This window comes from Carassius auratus, chromosome 21, assembly GCF_003368295.1.
Source record: "Carassius auratus strain Wakin chromosome 21, ASM336829v1, whole genome shotgun sequence".
Taxonomy (NCBI): Eukaryota; Metazoa; Chordata; class Actinopteri; order Cypriniformes; family Cyprinidae; genus Carassius; species Carassius auratus.
In genome coordinates this window covers 21,368,519-21,392,477 of record NC_039263.1, presented here as the reverse complement: position 1 = coordinate 21,392,477, position 23,959 = coordinate 21,368,519, and the positions used below count along the sequence as shown (strand labels likewise).

Below are 23,959 nucleotides of genomic sequence, written 5' to 3'. Positions count from 1 at the left end.
TCTTAGGACTTAAGATAAGTGTACTCATTTATGCTATTTTGGGACTCCATAAATATTAACTAAAATGTGCTATTCTATCTATGTATTTAAGAAAAAAAAAATTTATTTACCATTTGATTTTACTATAAAAGATGAGTTAAAGTGTACTACAAGTGGAAACAGGGATAGTATGTTATATGTTCATGGTGGTTTCATCGATGCATCATATTCATGGTAGTCATAATCCTTACAGAGGGGAGCACCTATAAGCTCCTCCTGACCTTAATGTATATCATTCACTCCTCTCTTCCTTCTCTGCTAACGTTTCCACTGCTGAAAGGACATACTATCATAATAAAATTAACAATTTGTCTAACTCTTGCGTGCTTTTTAAAACATTTTCCTCCCCCTTTTGTCCTCATTGTCCCCTCCTTCATCAACTCTTAACAGCTAACGACTTTGCCACGTTCTCAGGGCTCAGTTCTTGGACCACTTCTCTTCTCTATCTACATGGCATCATTAGGTTCTGTCCTTCAGAAACATGGCTTTTCATACGACTGCTATGCTGATGACACTCAACTCTACCTCTCATTCCATTCTGATGATCCGACGGTAGCTGCTCGCATCTCAGCTAGTCTAACAGACATTTCTTCCTGAATGATGCACCATCACCTTCAACTCAACCTTGCTAAGACAGAACTGCTTGTTTTTCCAGCAAACCCATTGTTTCACCACAATTTCACCCCATCAGTTCTATCAAACCTTTACAATTAATCCAAAACGTGGCAGCAAGATTGATTTTTAATGAGCCGAGAAAAAAAAGCATGTCACACCACTGTTTATCAGTTTGCACTGGCTACCAGTATCAGCTCGTGTAAAATTCAAGGCATTATTGTTTGCCTACAAAACCACAACTTGGTCTACACCCCTTTAACTAAACTGATTACTTCAGACTTATATGCCCTCTAGAAGCTTGTGTTCTGCAAGTGAACGTCGCTTGATTGTGCCATCCCAAAAAAGCACAGTCACTTTCAAAGATTTCTAAATGAAGAGATGTGTTTTCTTTCAGAAAAAGCTAATGCTTCTCTGTTCTTTTTCTTTTATTTATTATACATTTAACAAAAGCAAAGAAAGCCTCTAACACTGGTTTGCTCTATTCTTTTTCTATTCTGTCTGTTTCCTTTTTATATATATATATAAATATATATATATATATATATAGATATAAAAAAAACTTGCTTTAGGTAAGACTTATTATAGCACTTGTCCTTCTTGCTCTTATGTTGATTGCTTCCATTGTCCTCATTTGTAAGTCGCTTTGGATAAAAGCTTATGCTAAATGACTAAATGTAAAGTTAAGTGTAAATAAGCCTAATTAAGCATCCAGGGTTCTATACTATACACATATATTTTATTTCATTTTATTTCTTTTTTTTTGCAACACTTGCACATGCATATACGCTGTGCTTACAAAACAAAAAAAATGACTTGACAATTAAATTGTTGTATGACAGTAAACAGCGCGGGTCTCTGTGATTTTGTTGTAACGTTTACAGTTAGTGTTTAAAAGTCTAGCCATCCATCCATCTGATGAACTCTAAATCCCAGATGGCGTTGCGGGGGCGTGTCATCACGTGACCTGAGCAAGGTGTTTTCACGCTAACATGAGCGCTTGACACGAGCGCGCAGAGAGCAGAGCTAAGCGGACCGTGGAGAGACACACTCAGTTCATCTACATGAGGATGGAGGTGGAGAACCGATCCAACAGATTTAATTTCTCCAAACGGGACAAATTACTGAGCTCCGGTGAGTTTCTGAATCCCGTCCACAGTTATGCAGTCTGAGATGAAAATTAAGTTACAGTTCTTAATCTTGTATTATGCATGATGACATAATTTAGGCAAAGTGCATTGTTTTGCTCTCTTGTTTCTCAAATTATCCTTCCCAAGTTTGTTTGAAATAATGTAGCCAACTTTTAGAGCTCTCTCAATGAACTTCGTGCAATGTTATTGCAATTTGTAATTAGTTACCCGTGTATGGAGGAAATGTGTGTGTAATGTGATGAATGGCCATATAGAGCTGGAGTTTGGGGACAGTGAGGTCGTTTAAAGCGCTGCTCAGGAATGTTTTTTATATGTAGCTACGTCGGACGTCCGCGAGGAATCGTAAAAGATGAACTTTTGAACTTGAGCGAATCACCTTCGAGCGCCGTCGATGACAACAAACAAGCAGCTGTAGCATTTTTAATCAGCGAAGAGAAATCAATAGAGAAAAAAAATATCAAGTTATATGTACAAAAATATATATTAATTAATTATTGACACTATTTTGTTTAGAATATTAATAATTATAATATATTTAATGTAAACAGTTTTTTTAACTGGAAAAAATAGTTAAAAACTAAAAAAATAAAGTTGAAAACTTTGCTCTGTATGTTATTATGGAATGTGATGGTTCTAAGATCGTTCACTCCTAAAGGTTCTTTATCTTCATCTATGATTTTTGCCTTAAACATCCATGGAACTTTTTGCATCTATAAAAGGTTCTTTATAGTGAAAACAGGTTAAAATGTTCTTCACACTAATAAAATGGTTCTGTTCACTAAAAGAACAGAACTGTTCACTAAAAACAAAAATGGAAAACCTTCTTTTGGAACCTTTATTATTATTATTATTATTATTATTATTATTATTATTATATATATAAGAGTGTTGGAATAATCCTGCAATTTACAATATAAAGATGGCACTGCATATTCAGGATTAACATCCTGGATTGACAGGATTTGGCAAATGGGATCATTTATGTGACTGTAAAATGCCAAATAATGTGATATTAACACAGAAAGTGTATCAAACTTCCATGCTATGTTATTAATCAGTAGTTTCTGCTCCGTCAGAGCGGGCTCATGTCTTGCCCCTCTGGATAGAGGTGTATCAGATGAATCAGATGAGTAATAAGAGAATGATTTACCGTTATTGTCTGAAAAAAATGAATGATTATTGTTGCCGTACATTTTTCATGAATAATATTATACTACATTTATGGTGTAATAGCTATTATACCTAGTTTTATTTTTTTTACCAAAATGAAAATGTGAATCTGTTATTTTGAATCTGAAGTAATTTTAATAAGTAAGTTTTTTAAGCTTAAATCTTAAATAAAAAATGTAGATATTGAAACATGAAGTACATGAAGGAAACAAACATACACTCTAAGATGACCAGCTTGTTTTTTAGCAAACACAAAGGTTGCCAGGATTTCCAAATTTTACAGCTGTGTTTCCGGCAACTGACCTTTCTCCTTTCACTGACCTTACAGAGCGGAAAAGAAGATGCCAATGTGTATTGCTGTATATATTCACTATAAAACTTTTTTTTTCGTAGTTATTTATATAAATTAGACACTAAGCGTCAAGCTAAAAAAAAACCAAAGGGTCAAATTTCCTCCGCTACTAATAATACAATTACTGTAGGGGAAAGGGAGTTGTGACACACAAACACACGTCATAAACACATAAAAGATCAACTTCCTGTCCTCCCACCTTCACGGGGATCATAGCCCGGCACATAGCCTTTCAATGACCCCTTGTTTGAACCCTCTTGTTGCCATAGAAACTTTGATGGACATGTTGAACAGGTAGATTCATTCTGCTACATGAGAGTTTTTGTTTTTCGTTCATTTTGCTGCATTGCATTTTGAAGGGATAGTCCTTGGAAGAATGAAAATGCTTTGAAATCTTTACTATTTGTAAATAAACAGCTTTGGTTTCCATTGACTTCCATTGTGTGGACAAAAATACAGCGGATGTCAGTGGGTACTGAAATGGTTAAGTTACCAAATATTTTCAAAATATATTCTTTTGTGTTCAGCAAAAGAAAGTCATACAGGTTTGGAATGACATGAGACAGAAGTTTCATTTTTGGCTGGAATTTTTCTTTAAAGGTGTTGGGTCTGTGTTTTTTATATCATTTAGCTTTAATTTTTATAGATAACAGTAAAAAAAAAAAATTAAATGCACGTCAACTTAACATTTTCTCTTATTTTCTCATATTTTAACCAAATCTTGTTTTGAATAAATTCTGAAACAACATGCAATAAACTGCTTCCATGCAGAATTTAAATATATTCTATTGTAAGTAAAGCAAGTAGATTTTTATAGTAGAAGATCAAGAAAATACAAGTACAGTAGCTGATTCTATGCAATAGCATGCAAATAGTTAATAATAAATAGATGCAAAAATAGATATATAGAGTTAATAATACATGTAATCTGTGACATGAGTGCAAAAATCTTACCTTTTTATTTTTTTACCCATTTATTGCTGAAATATATGTGTCAAATTGAGTTATTATGTTATTTATGTTAAAACAAGACATTTTGTATGTGATTAAAACACTGATTGGCACATGTTTTAATAGGAAATACTTCTAGTTCTACTTCAACATTTCTCATTAGAATCAGTGTGTTACTTGCTGTTTCTCAAATTATTTGTGATATTTACTAGCAGTTAAATAATTGTTTCCTAGCTTTTTTTTCAAGTAAATCCTAATCCACATTTTTCAGTTTACATAAATCTTACATTTAGGCCTTCATTGTGTAGAGTGTAGCTGACATGCTCACACACACACACACACACACACACTGTGATGAGCAAAGGTTCAGGGGGGTCGGCTGGGATCTCATGTCCTTGGATCTGAATGATGAAGCTATATGGAAAATAAATGGATATTCAGGTTACATATCACTACTACATCTGTACAGCTCCCCTCCCGATCCCTCTTTCCTTCCATCAGCCAAGTGGAACAGAAGACATCTGGGCAGCCTCATCCCTCTCTTCTGCAGGCGGGGGGTGTGTGTGGGTGTGCTTTGTATACCTGTGAGTATGCATGCTGTGTGACTGTGAGTGTGTTTGTCCTGTGTGAATGCTGTTATTCTGTTGCTTCTCATGGACTCCAGTTAATTATGTAAATTAGCAGAGTGATATATCATGATATAATGAGCCATTTTTTTTTATTTGTTTGTTTGTTTTGTTTTGAGATAGTTTGCATCTGCCCAAAATTATTTCCACTTTACTGATTCGTTAAAATCCATGTAAATTATGTACATATGTATGAATATTGGTATATTAATAATCAAGCATATGATTTCCCATAATTAAATTGTAATTTACATTTTAAATAAAATACTCATTTATTAATATTAATAACAGTATTGCTATAATTAAACTGACATTTAAATTGTGTATAAAATTCATGTTTATTAATATTGATATCAATATATTTAACATTTATAAAACATTTTATTTGTCTGTTATTAAATTGATATTGAATTGTATATAAATACCCCTTTTTAAAATATTAATACTGATATGTTTATATTTCCATTTGATATAATTAAATTTACATTTAGTTTGTACATAAAATTATTTTTCATAAAAAAAACATTTCCATTTGCTATCATTAAATTGTAAATTGTGAATAACATTTACATTTATTAATTTTAGGATCAAGACATTTATTTTTTATAAATAACATTTGCATTTGATATCATTAAACTGTCCTTTAAATTGTATATAAAATGCACATTTAGTGTTATATCAATATATTTAATTTTTTTTAAAACATTTACTATTACTAAATTATTATTTACATTTTGTATACAATACATTTGAGTTTAATGTCAGTATGTATTTATTATTTAAAGAAAATATTTGTTTGCCATCATTATATTAATATCACTAAATTGTCATTTTATAAATATTTTCTGTGACCACAGTATTTGCAAACTTTAAAGGCACAAAATGAAAATGTGAGAATAAACAAAAAGTAGCATTAATTTCGATTTAAATATATATATTCTTTTAATTCTTGTTTACAAAACAATATAGATATACTGATATTTATATTGTAATTTATCGATTATGGTTGTCCAGACTTTAGCGCAACATGTGAGCGCCACTTTGTTTGATATCTATGCTATTAAGTGGAATGATATTCAAAATGTTAATGTCAAAACATTGTTAGTGTCCGAAACCTTTTTAGATCGGACACTACCACTAGTGGCAAGGAGTATACTGAGCAGAACCAACCCTAGATATTTGAACCTGTTTAACATTGTCCAAAAGTAAAATACTTCAGTGGTCAGAGGAGTGGGAAAGAGTGAGAAAATGTGTGTGGCACAGAAGGCAGACGGCGAGTATTCACTACCGTAGATCACACTCGATGGCTTACAGCCGTCTCGGATATTAAATTATCTTCAAGGAGCCTGCGGTTGGTGGAGTGTGTGTGTGTTCTGTTCCACCATATGCCATGGATTGCTGGAGTGTGTGTGTGGAGCACTGCGTGTGGCAGATCAAAAATCCACAGCTGTCAGTGAGCCGAAGAGATCACACTCATACACACACACACACACGTGGCACTTTATGGAGAGGTCGCGGAGGTCACGTCCTGAGGGACAGAAGTGAGAGGACTGGGCAGATGGGTGTGTGTGTATATGAGAGGAAGATGGATAGAGAAAGTGTTGTTTTAAGAAAGAGAAGAGGCTTTCTTGATGTTCTGTGTGGTTTGATGAACTGCTGTGCAATCTTTAAGTGTGTCCATTATAGGAACATTTTAATGTTTCAGCTCAAAATAGATGATGATAATGGCTGAAATGCCGGCAAATATATTTACTGAAGGAATTTAAGGGGATGGTTCACCCAAATATTTACTCAAACTTGTGGCATTCAAAACTGTTAAATCTACTTATAATTTAACTCAATTTACCCTTCAGAAAAAAAGCTTGGAAAAGCAGCTAACTAAAATTAAGGTACTTAAGTATAAATAATTTGGCAGCAATTATTTGCCATAAATCAATGAGGACCTCAATTACAGTTATAGTATTAAACACATTTACAAAAAAAAAAACCTATAAAAATTTTTTTTAATTATAATAAATCTGAAACAAAGTAAAATATGTAAACGTGTAAAAACTGAAAAAAATATGTAAACTTAAAAAAACCCTTAGAAAATAAAGCTAAATTACTAAAACTAAAACTGAAAAAAAAAACTAAATAAAAAACTGAAAAAAGCTAAGACTTATAAACACAATTATTAAAACTAAAAATAAATACTGAACATATAGAAATAAAATCCAATTCAAAATATTACAATATTATTATGATATATAAATGATACTAGTAACACAACAAATAAACTAATTGAATATATACTAATTATCAAATAAACTAATTTATATACGTCAAAACCCACAATGACTAGCATTAGCTAATGATTTCACTTTAAAAAAAAGATGCAAACATTATCTGAAAAAGGAAGAAATAAATTGGTTAATCTCTTTGATTTGTTTTGAGTTTATTTACAGGAACAAAACAATACACTAAAATATTTTTTTGCAGTTTGAAAATATGCGGGCACAATAGATCATCACAACTTTATATACTGTAGAGGCTTGTTGTTGATAAGGACAAAAATCTCTTTAACGGTTTGCAAAAGTACAATCACACATTCTTATTTTTCCGTATTTTAGAAATGTGTGAATTTCTGTTGTATAAATACCAACCTCCTGATGTCCCTCATAATCTCTCATCTGCAGGTTTTGATGAAGAGAACTCCCTCCAGGACGACACAGGTGACGAAACTCTGCATGATCTCTAGCTGACACCTACTGGCTATATTGGCTCAAACATTGTCAATCATGCAGAATTGCATCATGCAGAATAAGTGAACATTATATTGTGTGGGGATTTTAATATTGTGATTTTATTTTATACAAATTCTTAGGAGAGGTTTGAGAGTTTGAGTCTATTGTGAGATTCTGGAATGAAAACTCAAATGTAGAGGAAATAAAAAAAATAACAACATTCAAAGTAAAAGGAAACTGCAGTACTCATCTTCACCAGTAGAGCATGTCACGGAGCTATTTTTTCCCTCATTCTCCAAAGCTCTGGTGAAAGTGCAACTTTTAGGGGTCAGAATAAGTTCAGGAGCTTCTGATGTTATGTTGCCAACAAATCCTTCTGTGATACATGCATGCATGCTGTTGTAAAGCTGTACAAGTCAGGGTCGATTTGTTAGAGAAAGTACTTGATTTATGTGAGAAACCAATTAAGCTGTAAAGCGACAGAAGAGCGTTCCAGCGCGCGCACACACACACACACACACACACACACACACACACACACACACACACACACACACTGGTGACATCACCTTCACTCTCTGTGGCAGTAGAGTCAAAGTTAGGTCAGCAATCAGGCACAATATGCAAACAAGCAGGGATTCTAGGTATCTGATTTGCTAAAAGTATTTTGGTGATTTGGATTATTATTTACTTTACAGTCCTATAATTCTGTGAATAGTTCACAGAAAAATGAACAAGAAATGTTCAAATTTACTCATCCTCAGGCCACGCTAGATGAGTTTCTTCATCAGAACAGATTTGGAGAAATTTGCTTACCAGTAGACTCTCTGCAGTGAATGGGTGCCGTCAGAATGAGAGTCAAAGCAGCTGATAAAAACAATCACAATATTTCACAAGTAATCCACACTCCAGCTTCCTCCAGTGAAAAAGTCCATCCTCTCATATCAAAGTCATCAAGCATGTTTGTTTAGAACTGTTTTGAACCATAACAGTTCTTGATTCATGGAAATCTCGTTTTAGATGAAAGCAATGGTTTGAATTTGAAAATGTCTTAATGTTAGATTTGTTTCTTACAAACGTGCATCATTTTACTTCACAAGATGTTAGTTGATGTACCGGAGTCATGTGGATTACTTGTGGATTATTGTGATGTTTTCATCAGCTGTTTGGACTCTCATTCTGACGGCACCCATTCACTGCAGAGGATCCACTGGTGAGCAAATGATGTAATGCTGAATTCCTCCAAATCCGTTCAGATGAAGAAACAAACTCATCTACATCTTGAATCAACTATTCTAGTCAAGTAGCATTTATTTATACAGCATTTTATACAATACAGAATGTTTCAAAAACATTTAGTTTTTATTCAATATTGTCAATGCAGTTAAATCAATAATATTACTGAATATTAAATCTCTTTTAAACCCATAGAGAGCCTTTGAATAAAAATCAGAAGTGCAGCATTGCTTATCTTAAACCTTTTACACCTTCTTGTGCTTGTTGAGTGAAGGTTTGAAAGGTTTATGTCGTTTTCTCAGCTAATTTGACATCTGTGTGTCAGTGTTTTGTCTGCAAAATTCAGTTTTTTATATCTGAAGGTCACAAATGTAGTGTCTGAAATGTCTTACCAGACGATGTTCCAGTGTTCCTACTGCAGTTTGCACTCATTGGTCAGTGAGTCGCTCGCATGTTAAACCCAACGACATCAATGAATGTATATCGCAGCCGTAATAACGAGGAAAGAGCGGTCGGTTTTCTGGGAGAGAGCTGATGTGTAGTATATGGTAATTTCCGGGTACAGCCAACGGTCGATGGTTTCTTATGCATCTAAACTCACCGACAGCGTTGAATGTTCCCAGAATGCACCAGGTGGGTCTTTGCATGTCCCAAAATATGCTAAATCTTATCTAGATTGCACTGGGAGATTGTGTAATTATATGCTGATATTTTTTAACATATAATTATTATTGTTGTGGAAATCATCTGCTATTGTATGATGTTCTTTTAAAAATGGGACAATGTACAGAGTCATACATCATAAGCGCTCTGATTTTTATTAGCTTGCAAGAGACTTTGTACACTAACCTACCAAAAAGTACTCTATTATAATTTTTATTATTATTATTATTCAAAAGACTATGAATACCTTGGTAAGTGAGTGTAGTAAACCAGTGGATATAACAAAATACTGTGGTATTACCAGCCTTTTTTCATGTGTGCCGTGATATTCTATCGAGTACCCTTTAAATACTATGGTAAGTTGATATAAAAACCATTCAGTAGCATGGTAAATATAAAAGTGCTATGGTTTTAGTATGTTATTTGATTCTGTACAGTATAATTAAAAATAAATTATATTATTTGAAACAATTTGGTACTTGAATAAAGTAATCAGTACCATGATATTTATTTAAATACTCTGGTATTACCATCTTTTAAAATATGTACCATGCTATTCTTTGGAGTACCATTTAAAAACCACGGTGCATGATAACCATTCAGTGCTATTGTATGTAAAAAGTACCATGGTATTACTATTTACTTTATGTACCATGGTATTTATTGAAATACCAAGCTAATACCTTTGTACATGATAATATACCAGTCAATACAATGGTATATATCAACATACTGTGGTATTACAGTATTTAATTATAGTACATACAGTATGTAATTATATCATATGACATAATAGTTCTTGATACTGTACAGACACTGATTGCTTGTAATAAAATAATTTGATTCTATTAGCATTGCAGTCATTTGCATATGCAGTCATTTACATATGCAAAATGTATTTAGTAGAACTGGGTCAGGGTCACAATGCATCAAGCTGAACCAACTGAATCAGACAACAGAGCGACTGAACTTACAAAGAGATGGAGATAGCTTCAAATACATCAGAAGAGAAAGCATAAGACAGTCTTACCTTGACATAATTACCTTGACTTACCTCATGTTGACACTAATCAGATAAACCAGACTAGCTGCTTGTCATCTAAAGAGTGAAATGATAACTCTCTCGCATGAAGAAACTGCTATAGTGAACAAACATGCACATTCACTGCAGGGATGAGTCACTACAGAGCTACCATCCTCACTGTGAGTTCCTTGTATTTGAGATGAACTATATATGACCCAAATGATGTGCCGCTATGAATTTGGCCATGTGCATTGAGTGCTGGCATCTGATTGGTTGAAATTCTTGATGCTGTCAATCTGAGCTCTCTGATTGGCTGAGGCTGGGTTCATTTGCATAAACAGAGATACTAATAAAAAAAAAGACAAACAGAAAGAGAGATGTTGGAGGCGGGAGACTCTTGGGAATAATTGATGAAAGATAAAATGATCAAAGCGAATAGAGAAGATGTGGTAGCTGGATACATTTCGCCATCGGGCAGTTACGCTTATATCATACGGTTTGATACGCTCTGCCTTCAGCTGGGAGCGAAACACCTGTCTAAAACCTGCAAAACATTGTTGTGTGTGTTTTTGAGGTTTTGTTGCATGGAAATGTTGCCCCTAATCGTTCTGGACACCCTAGGGGTGCATTTCCCACAATCCTCTTTGCTCATGGCGACTCTCTCGCTCAACATGTGTTAACTAGGTCAACGGGCATGCATAGGATCATATGGAGTAACCAGGCATATCCAAATCCTAATATTTTTGGCTCACAGACCAATGATTTAGATGCTGGATCAGGTCACACCGGGTTCTTCTGCATGTTTAAATCCTTCATTCCTCTCAATCAGAAGAAAGACTGTGAAAATGAAATTTACAGCAACATTACTGTGTAGTGTAAATACCCTTATTAAGAAGTACTTTTCAACATACTTTGTGAGTACTTATGAAAATTATTTACTTAAAGAATATTCTTAAGTGCATACCCAAAAATTTAAATTATGCCATAATTTATTCACCCTCATGTCGTTCCAAGCCTGTTAGTTTCTTTCTTCTGTTAAACATAAAAGAAAATATTTTGAAGAATGTTGGTAAACAAACAGTTGATGGTAGCCATTTACTATCATAGTGGAATAAAAAATACTATGAAAGTTTATGGGGACCAGAAATGTTTTGGTAACCACCATTTTTCAAAATATCTTCATTTGTGTTCAGCAGAAGAAAGGTTTAATGTTATATTCAATGTTAATGTTATATTAACAGACATAATTGCATGCTATTTACATTTAAAAAATGTAGGCCTATGATAGTATGTATAATGTATAAAATGTACAATAGTTTATACATTTTATATTAAATGTATATTTATTCAATTCATATTTAATGCTGTTAGTTTAATTTTTTAACCCACTTAAGGACTTAAGCACACACTTAAATATAATTTCACAATTGAAAAATGTTGTCTTTGAAATAAAGTGCACTGCCGAATATACTGACAATCGTGTATGGTAAACTAAATATATTTGAATGCAATTTATTTTAAAACTTGTATTTCATGTATTTATTTGTAATTATGTAGTTGCAATTAAAAAAAAGGTTTAAAAAGCGTTTGCGAAAAAGTAAATTTAAATTTTTAGTAAATTCAATAATTAAAAGTAATATAAATGATTTAAAAAATGTACATGTGCTTTACTTTCATGTGCATAGTTTAGTCAGCACATCAAAATAAGTGTAGCACAACAAAAGATTTAAAACAATGTTTACAATAAAACCTAATTTGACACTTAAAGTGCACTTTTTAAAAGTATACTTAAGTGTGTTAAAACCGTCATGGAATCTTATTTGCTTAAGTACGTTTAACTTCATTTAAGTACACTTAAGTGTTTTTTTATTTAATTAATATTGTATTACAAGTAAACTACAAGTGCACATTCAATACAATTAAGCACACTTCTTTTACAAGTGTATAGTCCATTCAGTGTTGGTGGTGTTTTATATGGGATAAGTTTATCACTAGTATCACTATAATTTTAGCATGTGCAATGGTTAGCTTGTTATTTACTCAACCTGCTAGTTTCAGACGGTTGTTAGAAACCAGTACAAACAAATGTAAATTTTTAACCCTTCACATCACCATCCTCAGATATGCCAGTCTTCATACTTAATGGCTGAGGTTAAAATCATGATATTCGGGTCAATTTCCTCTAAAGCCATGACTTCATATTTTCACTGGTTTGGTAATATGTGAGTGATAAAGATAGTGAGAAGACACAGAAGGCTTGTGATTTCCATTGCTTTTGAATGCAGGAGGCAGTAATACACACTGACAGATCTAGAACAGCATGAACGGGGGATAGAGAGATGTGGAGTGAGAATGACAGAGGGATGCAGGGAAATCAAGGGAAATATTGCTCCTGCTGTTTCCTCTGGTGCTGTGAAGTGAACTAGATGGGCCGGCATCATCATTACACGCTGACTGTGAAATGCCTGTTCCTTCTGATCAGCAGAATCACAGGCCTGTTCAGAGAGGAAGAGTAGCTTACTCCATACGCAGTATGCACTGTGCACGCTTTGTTTAAACTACATGTGAATGCATTATGCATTATTTTTTTTTACATTTTTAATAGTCCTACACTGCTTTATTGGTACATGACCTCAAAAGTGCTACTTGTGAACTTATGGTCGCAAAAGGTTGAATTTATTTGATAAAAACTGTAATATTGTTAAATATTTGTACAATTTATAATAACTGTTTTTATTTGAACACATTTATAACTTTTTTTTTTTACATTTATATAATGTAATATAATTTTTAATATATTACAATTATGATTAATATATATATTATTCCTGTGTTGCAAAGCTGAATTTTCAGCATCATTACTCCAGTCTTCAGTGTCACGTGATCCTATATACTGATTTAAGTGTGCAAACTTTGAACAGTTAAATTAATTTCATGACATGCATTAGAATTGTTTTGTTAATTACCCTGCTGTCTGTCAGAATCTGAAGTTATTTAGCCTGCTGTGGGTGATTTTTTTTATTAATCAATTTTTTTAATCCTATTATTGCTTTGGGTCCATTAGATGTGTGTGTGTTTTCATGCGTCATCCTGTTTTTAAAAATGTGTGTTCCGTAGCTCCCGTTTGCCATAAAGTCTGACCTGTGTTTGACTTGATCCACACAATACTGTGCCCTTACAACACACAGCCTTCTTGAGGGTTGTAAAATGGTTCTAGGGTTCAGGGTTAGGTTGAGTGCTTTCGGTACTGTTTATGACAGTCAGACTTTTAGAAGACCTTCCCATGACCCCACTGCACTCACCCGCTCCCCCTACAGTTCACCAGCACTTCTGAGCAACCAATATATCTGTCAAGATCAGCCAATTCATTCCTGTGAATCAGTTCATTAGGGGGCTTAAAACTATCATGGAGTCATATAGAGAATCATTACAAAGTCCCTGTGTGGGATTGGACATATATTTGGAAATTTTGACTACTCTCTTTCTATATTTCCCATCCCCGTCCTGCCAGCTCTGTGTCTCTTTGGTTTGTAGTGAAATCTGGGTCACGCTGCATGATGCTGTAAGTCTCAAATCTCAAACACACAGTGAGACTGCAGAAGATTCCTGGCTTTCGCGTATGTCACTGTAGTCATGGATTTAGATAAGAACTTTTAGAACTTTATAAGTTTGGGATTTACAATCATTTCAGCAGCACAGTAAACTCAGATTAACCTAGTATCAGACGTCACAGACATGTGTGTCATTATTGTCTTCCTGTTCATAAAATTAACGGAAAAGATTCTTTATTTTGTCAGATTATATTTGCGAATATATTTATATCCCAATGACTGATGCTTAGTTGTTTTTCAGGAAAAAATCTAAACCTATTTATCTTTTTCATGTATTAAAATATTGTAATTTTTGAAAGCATTATATTAAAATATTTAACTAATGTATTAAAAGATGTGTGACCCAGGACCACAAAACCAGTCATACTGTAATATTTACAAGATATTTTGTAAATTTCCTACCGTAAATACATAAAATGTACATTTTTGATATGCATTGCTAAGAATTTAGATAATTTTAAGTGATTTTCTCAATTATTTATTTTTGTTATTTTGTTTGCACCCTCAGATTCCAGATTTTCAAATGATATCAAATAGATATTGTCCTATCCAAACAAACCATACATCAATGGAATGGGCTTATTTATTAATGGAAAGCTCATTGTGATATGTTAATTTCATTTTATTTTATTTTTAATAAGTTACAATAGCATGAAAAAAATATTTTAATGTATTTTTGTTTTCTTTTGTTTTTTTCCTTTTTTACATTTTAATATGTATTTATTTAATATAAATATTTTATTTTAATAATGCATTAAAAATAATTAAATAAATAGTGTTACTTTTATATATTTTCTTAATTCAATTTTATTTACATTATGTAATGCATTTATTTTTTTTACTATATACTGTTTTATTTTATTATTTTATTACATTTTAGATTGTATTTATTTCATTAATGATTTTGTTTATAAAATCAAGATTCAATTAATTATTTATTTCATTAATTACATACTTAGATTATATTTAAGGTATTATTTAGTAGACTATCTACTAAATCTGGTCATCAATGGTCAGCATAGCCTACCATTGATTTTTATTGCTTTTATACAATGCTGATATGAATTGCTATGGACTTTAAAGTGAGTGAAGTGACATTCAGCCAAGTATGGTGACCCATACTCAGAATTTGTGCTCTGCATTTAACCCATCTGAAATGCGCACACACACAGAGCAGTGAACACACACACACTGTGAGCACACACCCGGAGCAGTGGGCAGCCATTTATGCTGCGGCACCCGGGGAGCAGTTGGGGGTTCGATGCCTTGCTCAAGGGCACCTAAGTCGATGTATTGAAGGTGGAGAGAGAGCTGTTCATGCACTACCCCCACCCACAATTCCATCCAGCCCGAGACTAGAACTCACAACCCTTCGATTGGGAGTCCAACCCTCTAACCATTAGGCCACGACTTCCCCCTGAAATGATAATGATAATGATAATGATTAATGATAATTTGTCCCCAATACTTAAGAAATGTAATACTTAAGAAATGTAAACTTCAGTAGGCAAAACGAGGTCTCATTCTTTCATTTGCGTGTAATGAAATGTCTTTCTCTGTAGAGGACGGTGGTGAGCGTTGGTGTCTGATCTGCGGTGACCGGGCGTCCGGGCTGCACTATGGCATCATTTCCTGTGAGGGCTGTAAGGGCTTCTTCAAACGCAGTATCTGCAACAAGCGCATCTACCGCTGCAGCAGAGACAAGAACTGCCAGATGTCCCGCAAGCAACGCAACCGCTGTCAGTACTGCAGACTGCAGAAATGCCTTCAGATGGGAATGAACCGCAAGGGTGAGCCACACACACACACACACACACACACAGCTGATGATAACTCAAACCAGCATATATGGTCCTGATTAAATCCAACAGTGATAAACCGGTTTAAATCAAGGTTATTATTATTTATTATTCAAATAAAAAATTTGAATAAAAATAAAGCATTTATTAAATTGAATTTAAGTTATGAATTTATAAAATATGGATATTAAAATAATATAATGTAATAATTTAATATATTTCAAGTTCAGATTTATTATAAAATAGAATAATTTATATGTAAATGAAAATTTTATTTTGTTAAAATAATCATTATAATTGTCTAAAAGAGAGAGAGAAAAAAAGAACCACGACAGTTTTAGATGCTAGAAATATTATAAGACCTTAAAACTTGGCTATTAATCAGTTAAAACATCCTTTGATCCTTTTCTTTGGCCTTATCTTTAACTTTACCTGTGTTGTTTTTCTTTTGTTTATACACATCCATTCAGAATAACAATTTCACACTAATTATGCAGCGCATGTTTTTTGTATAAACAAAAAAGCAGAATGTTCGAGGATTATGCACTTTTTCATATTTTATTCATAAGAAGCAGATATCTGATTTATATATTATGTAAATGAAGAGATATAGATCAGGGTTTGATTAGGCATGCCTGAAGAAAAATGCACAGATATCAGATAGAAGATCTGGGTTGCTTCACTGATAACAGATTTCTTGATCCACAGCATGACCGTTTCTTTGGGCTAAACTATCTCACACACATAAACATTAAATAATTTACAATTTCTACACTTTAGCCTCAAAACACTATACTTGCCTGCAGTCTGCACCAGAGGGAGCTGTTGGTCTTTATTGCTTTATCAGACCCCAGCTTCCTCTTCCTTTCCTCTGGTAATATTTGATTTGCAATACTAGCAACCTGCTTTTGTACTGTATAATGCATTGCATGTAGGTATATGAATGTGGTAACTTTTTAAAATATATAATTTGCAATCCTATTGAGAAATCAGTCAAGAAAGAGACATTCAAAATCTTGATGAATTAATCAGATTGAACATGTGAGTGAATTGCATTGTTGGATGTAATATTTATGCTGTGCTCTCTTGTATTGTGCACATTTTGGCAAATAATAACGAATCATCCAGGTTTTTTAGTACAAAAAGGCTATGCACAGTAAATATTGTAGAAAGTATTTGTAGTATGGAAGTATGCAGTACAAAAAATAACATTTTTATCTCTCTTTAGCAATCAGAGAGGACGGGATGCCAGGAGGGAGGAATAAAATGATTGGACCTGTACAGGTTAGACAGTTGTGTGCTGTTGCTTTTTCTTCATAGCTATAGTTTGAGGACAAATTAGTCCCCAGAAGTGAGCTAAATCTGACAAAACCTCCTTTATGTGTTGTCCACATTTCATTTGTATGCTTTAAAAATTGTCTTTTTTAAATTATCTATCTATCTGTCTGTCTGTCTGTCTGTCTGTCTGTCTGTCTGTCTACTGTGTGTGTGTGTGTGTGTATATATATTTTATTTAGCCACCCTAAATTGATCAAAAGTTACAGTAACATTTCTAATTTTACAGATTTCTATTTCAAATAAATTCCGTTTTTTTTTTTTTTCTATTCATGAAAAATCTTTAAAAGAAATTCAGTTTCAACAAAAGTTGCACCATTATTTTCAACATTGATAATAATCCGAAAGGTTAATATTGCAATGATTTCTGGAGGATCATGTGACACCGAAGAATGGAGTAATGATGCATCACAGGAATACATTTTCAGATAGTAAACCATCTTTTAATCAGTAATAAGGTCTCACAACATTGCTGTCTTTTAAAATACATTTACTGTCTTTTTGCTCAAATAATAAAAGCAGCCTCGGTGAGCATGAGAGATTTTTCCATTTGATTTGTATTTCAAAAAATCCTAGCTACCCCAAACCTGTAGTGTATAGATTGAATTGATTCAGTCGTTCATTCTTCTCCACACGGTCTCAGCACATTCCCACAGAATTGAACCTGAAGTGCTTCTCGCCGCTGGGCACTATTGCTCGCGTCTCATTTATGTGTTTCCATTGAGAGCTGAGGGAGATTGTGAAGGCCACAAATTAAGGAGATCAATTGTTGTTTGATATAAACAGAAACCCATTCCTTCTCTCTCCCTTTCTCTCTTTTTAAAAGCATGTATATACAGTAGCAAATAATATCCAGACACCTCTGTTGCTATTGATTTAGTCTATTATTGACGGACTTAAAACATACAAAAACTTTTGTACGAGTACATGAGTTCTTCATGTTCAATTTCAGCTTTATTCACAACGAACCGTTCCACTATTGCCCAATTTCTATCCTTTATTTTTTCACTGACGTTCTGCTTGCTCTCTGTGGCTTGCATTCATCACTGATTTTCTCCATCTCTCTCGGTGTAGATCTCTCTGGAGGAGATTGAACGAATCATGTCTGGCCGGGAGTTTAAAGAAGGAGCTGAACTATCTGATTCGTGGAGCCACGGCTACAGTAACCACAGTTCACCTGGCAACAGTATCTCCGAGGGCGGTCAGACCTTATCTTTTTCCACGCTGTCAACCAGGTGTGACCCGAAGGAGATGTTCAGTGTGTTTACACACGGACGCGCTGACCTGCGCCTGTCCTTTTCCTCTGCAGGGACAAATGGCTTTGATTGAATTGAATTAGGAGATGTTTGTGTTGTGGAACCAAGCACATACTACAAACACGAGCAAAGAGTGGAAACAAGATAAAGAAACACTCAAAATTGATGCTATTAATATTTTTTTAATGTGTTGATTTATTGTGCATGTTATTGTAAAGACAATTTGAAAATAAAAAGTCATATTTGTGTTATGGAGCAAACCACATGCTATAACAAACATGAACAAAGAGTTGAAACAAGACAAAGAAATGATAAAAATGTATGCTATTAATATTTTTTATTAATTTATTTATTGCGTATGTCATTGTAAAGACACAAATGTTAGTTCTTTTCATAATCTTTCAGAAAAAGGTAATATTTGTAATACTTCATGCTTTAACAAACATGAGCAAAGGGAAATGCTCAAAACTGATGCTATTTTAACTTTTTTTTAAATATATATATATTAATGAATTGTGCATGTTATTCCAAAGACAAAATGTGTTTTTTTTTTCATAATCTTTCATAAAAATTTCATAATTGTGTTAGTAACTAATCACATACTACAACCAAACAAATGTAATCTTAATTCACTTACCGGTCATTTTTGTTTGTTTTTATTCTTTGTTTTGTATTATTGTTAACAAAATTAGTTTTTCCTTAAAATAAAGGTTAACTGAAATAAAACATTGAAAAATTCAAATTATTTTATATCATCTGATTGCCTAGGCAACATTTCCCTTTTTTTTTTTTTTGTTTAGTTTAAGTTGAAGTTGTAAAATAACTAAATAAATAACTAATAACTAAATAAGCAAAAACTAAAATATATATTTTTAAAACTGATAAATATTATATAGACATATAAAAAAAGAAAAAAAGTAAAAAGACATAATAAAGTTACTAAACTTGTAAAATTAAAGAGAAAATAAAAAAACTCAAAATATTAATTAGAACCACTACTAAATGTAAATGATATTTCATGTTGATTTGTGGCTTTTATATCAAATTGATATGCTAAGATTGCTTTGCATATATGGCATGTATGATGTATAATTTCTTTCTCTGCAGCCGTTCTGTGGATGTGAGAACATACTCCGTGTCCTGTAGAGATCAGTGCAGCGGTCCTCAGCTTACACACTCTTTCCTGTTGTGTAAACATCCTGTACCACCCTCTACTGGCCGTGGGCTGAAGACACAGACACACACACTGACAGCCCAGCTGCTCGCTGCTGAGGACCTCACACCTCTCGCTACACCCATGATCATAGAAGAGGGGTAAGACATGCACAGAATTAAATATCAAACATGACTTCTGTGTTGCATCTGACTTTATCAAAGGGGACACATCTAAGTCTGGACAATATGTTGCATATTTACAATACGTTTGTGGTGATTTTTGTTAAAAGAAGCAATATTCTGGGAATTTACACACTTACTTGACCATTAAGTGTCCAAAAGTGTTAGATGTAGGTTTAATGGCCCAGATCTGAAAAACTCTGGCACCATCTTTATCTAAATGTAAAATGGGAGCTTTTTGTGAAAATGCAGCTGACCTTGAGCTAAATGCTGATATATTTTTAGTTCTTTTTTTTTTTAATGGGTGATATGACTTCTTTTTATCTTTTAAATATATTTTGGGTTTCGTAACTTTTTTGTATAACTTTTGTATAAGTTTTTGCCATGAAGATAGTCTTAGATGCAGACATGGCAATAAAAACTAAACAACTACTAATGGATGATACGAAGAGTGAAATTGAACATAAAAACAATATTTTGAATATTAGATGCACATTGGTTGCCTAATGTGTTGAAAAATAGGTTTAGGGTTAGGGTCCTAATTTTATTTTTTACTTTCTATTTAAGGGTTAATAGAATAATTTATTTTAATGTTGGGTGAGTTTAATTTATTTCTGTGAATCGTGTTTTAATTAATTGTTCAAAACACAAATGCATTTATTTGCTTATATCATTATTCAAAAACGTTCCCAGAAGCTTATGGGTGGCTATTTCTATTTAAAAAATATTTTATCAAAAATATGTACAATACTGTTAAAAAGTAGTGTATATATTTTAGTCAGACATTTAAACCTGTTGAAAAATATTATTTATATGTTATCGTATCTGTATTTGTTTAATCAAAAATATAGAAAAAACAGTAATGTTGGAAATATTAGTAACTGTTCCATAATAAATAAAATGCATTTTATTCCGGTGATGGTAAAGCTGAATTTTCATCATCCATTACTCCAGTCTTCAGTGTCACATGATCCTTCAGAATCTTTAGAATAGCTGTTTTAACATTTTAATTTTCTAAAACTTTGTGATATTGAATAACATAATTTTTGTTTATCTATAACGGTGCTATATTACCCATCCCTGAATATATTCGTAAAAGTGGTTTTCTTATTGCTCTTTGCTGTCAAAACAAGCCTGTTTAATTGGAAGGTTCTCTCTTTCTGTCATTTGTTCAGGTATAACGTGACTCAGTCGGAGCTGTTGGCTCTGCTGTGCCGTATAGCTGATGAGCTGTTATTCAGACAGATTGTCTGGCTGAAGCGTTTACCTTTCTACAGCGATCTGTCCATCAAAGACTGCACTCGTTTACTGGGGGCTTCCTGGCATCAGCTCATCCTGCTCTCCTCGCTCACGGTGTACAGCGGACAGATACTGGGAGAACTGGCCAACATCACACAGCAGTACACACCGTCCAGCCTGACACTACAGGAGTATGAACGATAATGATCAGTAATGCACAGTAACTCCACCCACCACATAATCTCATTGGTCCAAAATATTTATCAATGTATACATGCATCTGTGCAGGTTTGGTGAGGATGCTATGGAGGTCATGGAGAGTTTAAATTTTCTCTTCCGTAAGTTTCATCAACTAAATATCAGCCATGAGGAATACAGCTGCTTAAAGACCATCACCCTGCTCAATCAAGGTAACACACACAGACACTGACTGAGATCTTTGGGGCTTTAGCAGATGTGTGTAATTTGAGTGTGTGTGTTGCAGATATGGCAGGCTTGTGCAACACATCCACGCTGGAACAGATAAGTGCACATTACTGGTCCATCTGTCGTGACCTGACAGAACGGTTCCACCCTCGCCGACCCAAACGCTTCTCTGAAATCATCACCTGCCTTTCTGAAATACGCCACACCTCAGGTGTGTATCTGTGTAATACTGGATGGAGATTACTGGAGAGAGTGAATGAACCCCAAAAGAAGATTTTTTTCTTAAATTGTTGAAAATAGAAATCATAAATAGAGTAACAGAGTAGTGAGTAGAGAGTAGTGTATAAATAGAAATGAATACTTTTATTAAGCAAGTATGCATTAAATTGATAAAAAAGTGACGTTTAGAATTAGGAAAGATGTAACTTTTTTTTTTTAAATAAAATGTTTAATAAAATGATTACTGAAAAAATAAATCAGTTTTGCACAACTTTTCAACTTTGTTTATAAAGGAAATGCTTCATAAGCAGGAAATCAGCAAATCAGAATCATTTCTGAAGGATGATATGATGCTGAAGACTGGAGTAATGATGCCGAAGAAAATTCAGCTTTTGTATAACAGAAATAAATTACATTTAAAAACATATTCAAATAGAAATCTGTTACTTTAAACTGCAATAATATTCCACAGTATTTCTGTTTTTTTTCGCTCTCTCTGTATTTCTAGTCAAATAAATGCAGCCTTGGTGAGCATAACAGCAAATTATTGAAGAGGGGTGTGTTTTAAAGCAACAGTTTTTGACTCATCTTCTTGACTCAGACTGGCACACAAATGAAGATGTTCACTGCAAAGTTCCAGCATTTAGTGGAAAACCTAAAAACATTTTAGAAAAAACATTTCACATTAGGTTTATCGCACAGTATTTCAGACTTGGTGTTAAGTACTTCATAGAGATGCATTATTTCCTTTTTTTAAATCTCATTGTGCATCATGATTTTGTTTGAATATGCGACAGTTAGGCAATTAAAATGTACCTCTGCTAATGACGTCATTGTTGGTTGCAGGTAAGATGATGATGGCTGTTCCACTGGAGCAGCTCCCTCTTCTGTTAAAGGCGGTACTCTACTCTTGCACAACCAATCAAAACCCCTGGCTAACCTCCAAGACATAAGCCACACCTCCAACTAGCTGTTTTACCACCCCCCCCCCCCACCCAATCTATTTATAACATGACAAAGTTGAATGTAAAAAACTCTTGACAGATTAGACAAATTAGAGTTCAAGATGTCTGGAAGGAACATGATGATTTGAAGGAAAAAACTCTGACCCATTGTGTTTATGATCAAAATGAAAAGAAAAAAACAGAAATGAACACTCTGCAATCTATTGTTGAATTATGCAGCCTCTAGCTATGATATGAAATGTCCTTGTGTTGCAGGATGTCACTGATAAAATATGCCTGATAAAATAGTGAAGATGCCAAGGTGCTGAATTTCATTCAAAAAACAATGCTTCTTATTGAGATGATAGCTACATTTGAGCTATAGGGATTTAAATAGTCAAAATGATCATCCACAGCTCACAAGTTTGAGTACCAATGGTGAGTGTGCCACAATATACGTGCTGCTCACCATCATTTTTTCAGAATGGAGACTTCCAGGGTAACAGAATTCAAGAAGCACACTCTTTATCAGGTTTGTGTGTGTGTGTTACATGTGTGATTTCCTCTCACATATCTTCAAGGAAGTGTGAATGTTCGAAGAGGGTTTATGTGTTGGTATTCTGCCATAGTTGTAGATTTGTTGGAAATGTTCCTCCTGTGTTCATTTTTACTTCTGTTTTTGAACATGTTTTTATGTGTTTGAGCTGTTACTGAGGAGCCATTTCTCAGAAAGTTTGATTTACCTGATGATGGTTGAGTTTGATGGAGCATTCCAAATATTACTAAACGTTGGTAGAATTTCGTGTGGTTTTAACCTTCCATTCCTTCTTTGAAAGTTCACATATCTGTTTCTGCCGCAGCGCAGACAATGAGAGGGTAAAATATAGCGGCACGCTTGCTGATAGCATGCGAGGGTCGCTCTGAAGAAGGGGGGTTATCATTTTCTTTGTGCACGCCATGATTCTCTCTGTTTTGTTACCATCCGAGGCCTTGAAGTGCCTGTGTAGTTGATGACATAAAGACCGGGCGGCAAGAAGACTGTGTCGCTCAGCTGTTTGTCTTTCTTGGTATTCATTGTTCATCTGTTCAGCATGGTATTTTTCTTCTATACATTTGAATATTTACAGCATTTAAAATGTAATTGTCCTTCTTTGCGTTTCATAAAGAAGGCCTGATAAACACGTCTCTGTCTGTTTATTTATCATCGCTATCTCTGATTGATCTTCTCTATGGTGCTCTAATTTCTTG

General features: G+C 33.7%; 1 protein-coding gene across 3 annotated transcripts; it reads left to right on the top strand.

Moving 5' to 3' along the window:
- Positions 1-1,644: 1,644 nt before the first annotated feature.
- Positions 1,645-23,890, top strand: LOC113038912 (nuclear receptor subfamily 6 group A member 1-B-like). 3 transcript variants are annotated; one of them, XM_026196711.1, is made up of 10 exons: positions 1,645-1,785; positions 7,577-7,612; positions 15,721-15,948; positions 17,186-17,241; positions 18,367-18,527; positions 19,656-19,862; positions 21,059-21,313; positions 21,411-21,532; positions 21,607-21,759; positions 22,614-23,890. In XM_026196711.1, the coding sequence occupies exons 1-10, from the start codon at positions 1,716-1,718 to the stop codon at positions 22,718-22,720; spliced, it is 1,395 nt and encodes a 464-aa protein (XP_026052496.1). In that variant the 5' UTR covers positions 1,645-1,715; the 3' UTR covers positions 22,721-23,890. The 3 variants fall into 3 exon arrangements, with proteins under 3 accessions (XP_026052496.1, XP_026052497.1, XP_026052498.1); XM_026196712.1 differs by having other exon boundaries at positions 21,607-21,761; positions 22,619-23,890; XM_026196713.1 differs by lacking the exon at positions 7,577-7,612.
- The last annotated feature ends 69 nt before the right edge of the window (positions 23,891-23,959 follow it).

Excerpts from the sequence above, each read along its gene's own strand:
- LOC113038912 (XM_026196711.1), top strand. The coding sequence starts at position 1,716 with ATGAGGATGGAGGTGGAGAACCGATCCAACAGATTTAATTTCTCCAAA. Across the intron at positions 7,613-15,720 it reads CTCCCTCCAGGACGACACAG|AGGACGGTGGTGAGCGTTGG; the intron begins GTGACGAAACTC and ends CTTTCTCTGTAG. Across the intron at positions 15,949-17,185 it reads GATGGGAATGAACCGCAAGG|CAATCAGAGAGGACGGGATG; the intron begins GTGAGCCACACA and ends ATCTCTCTTTAG.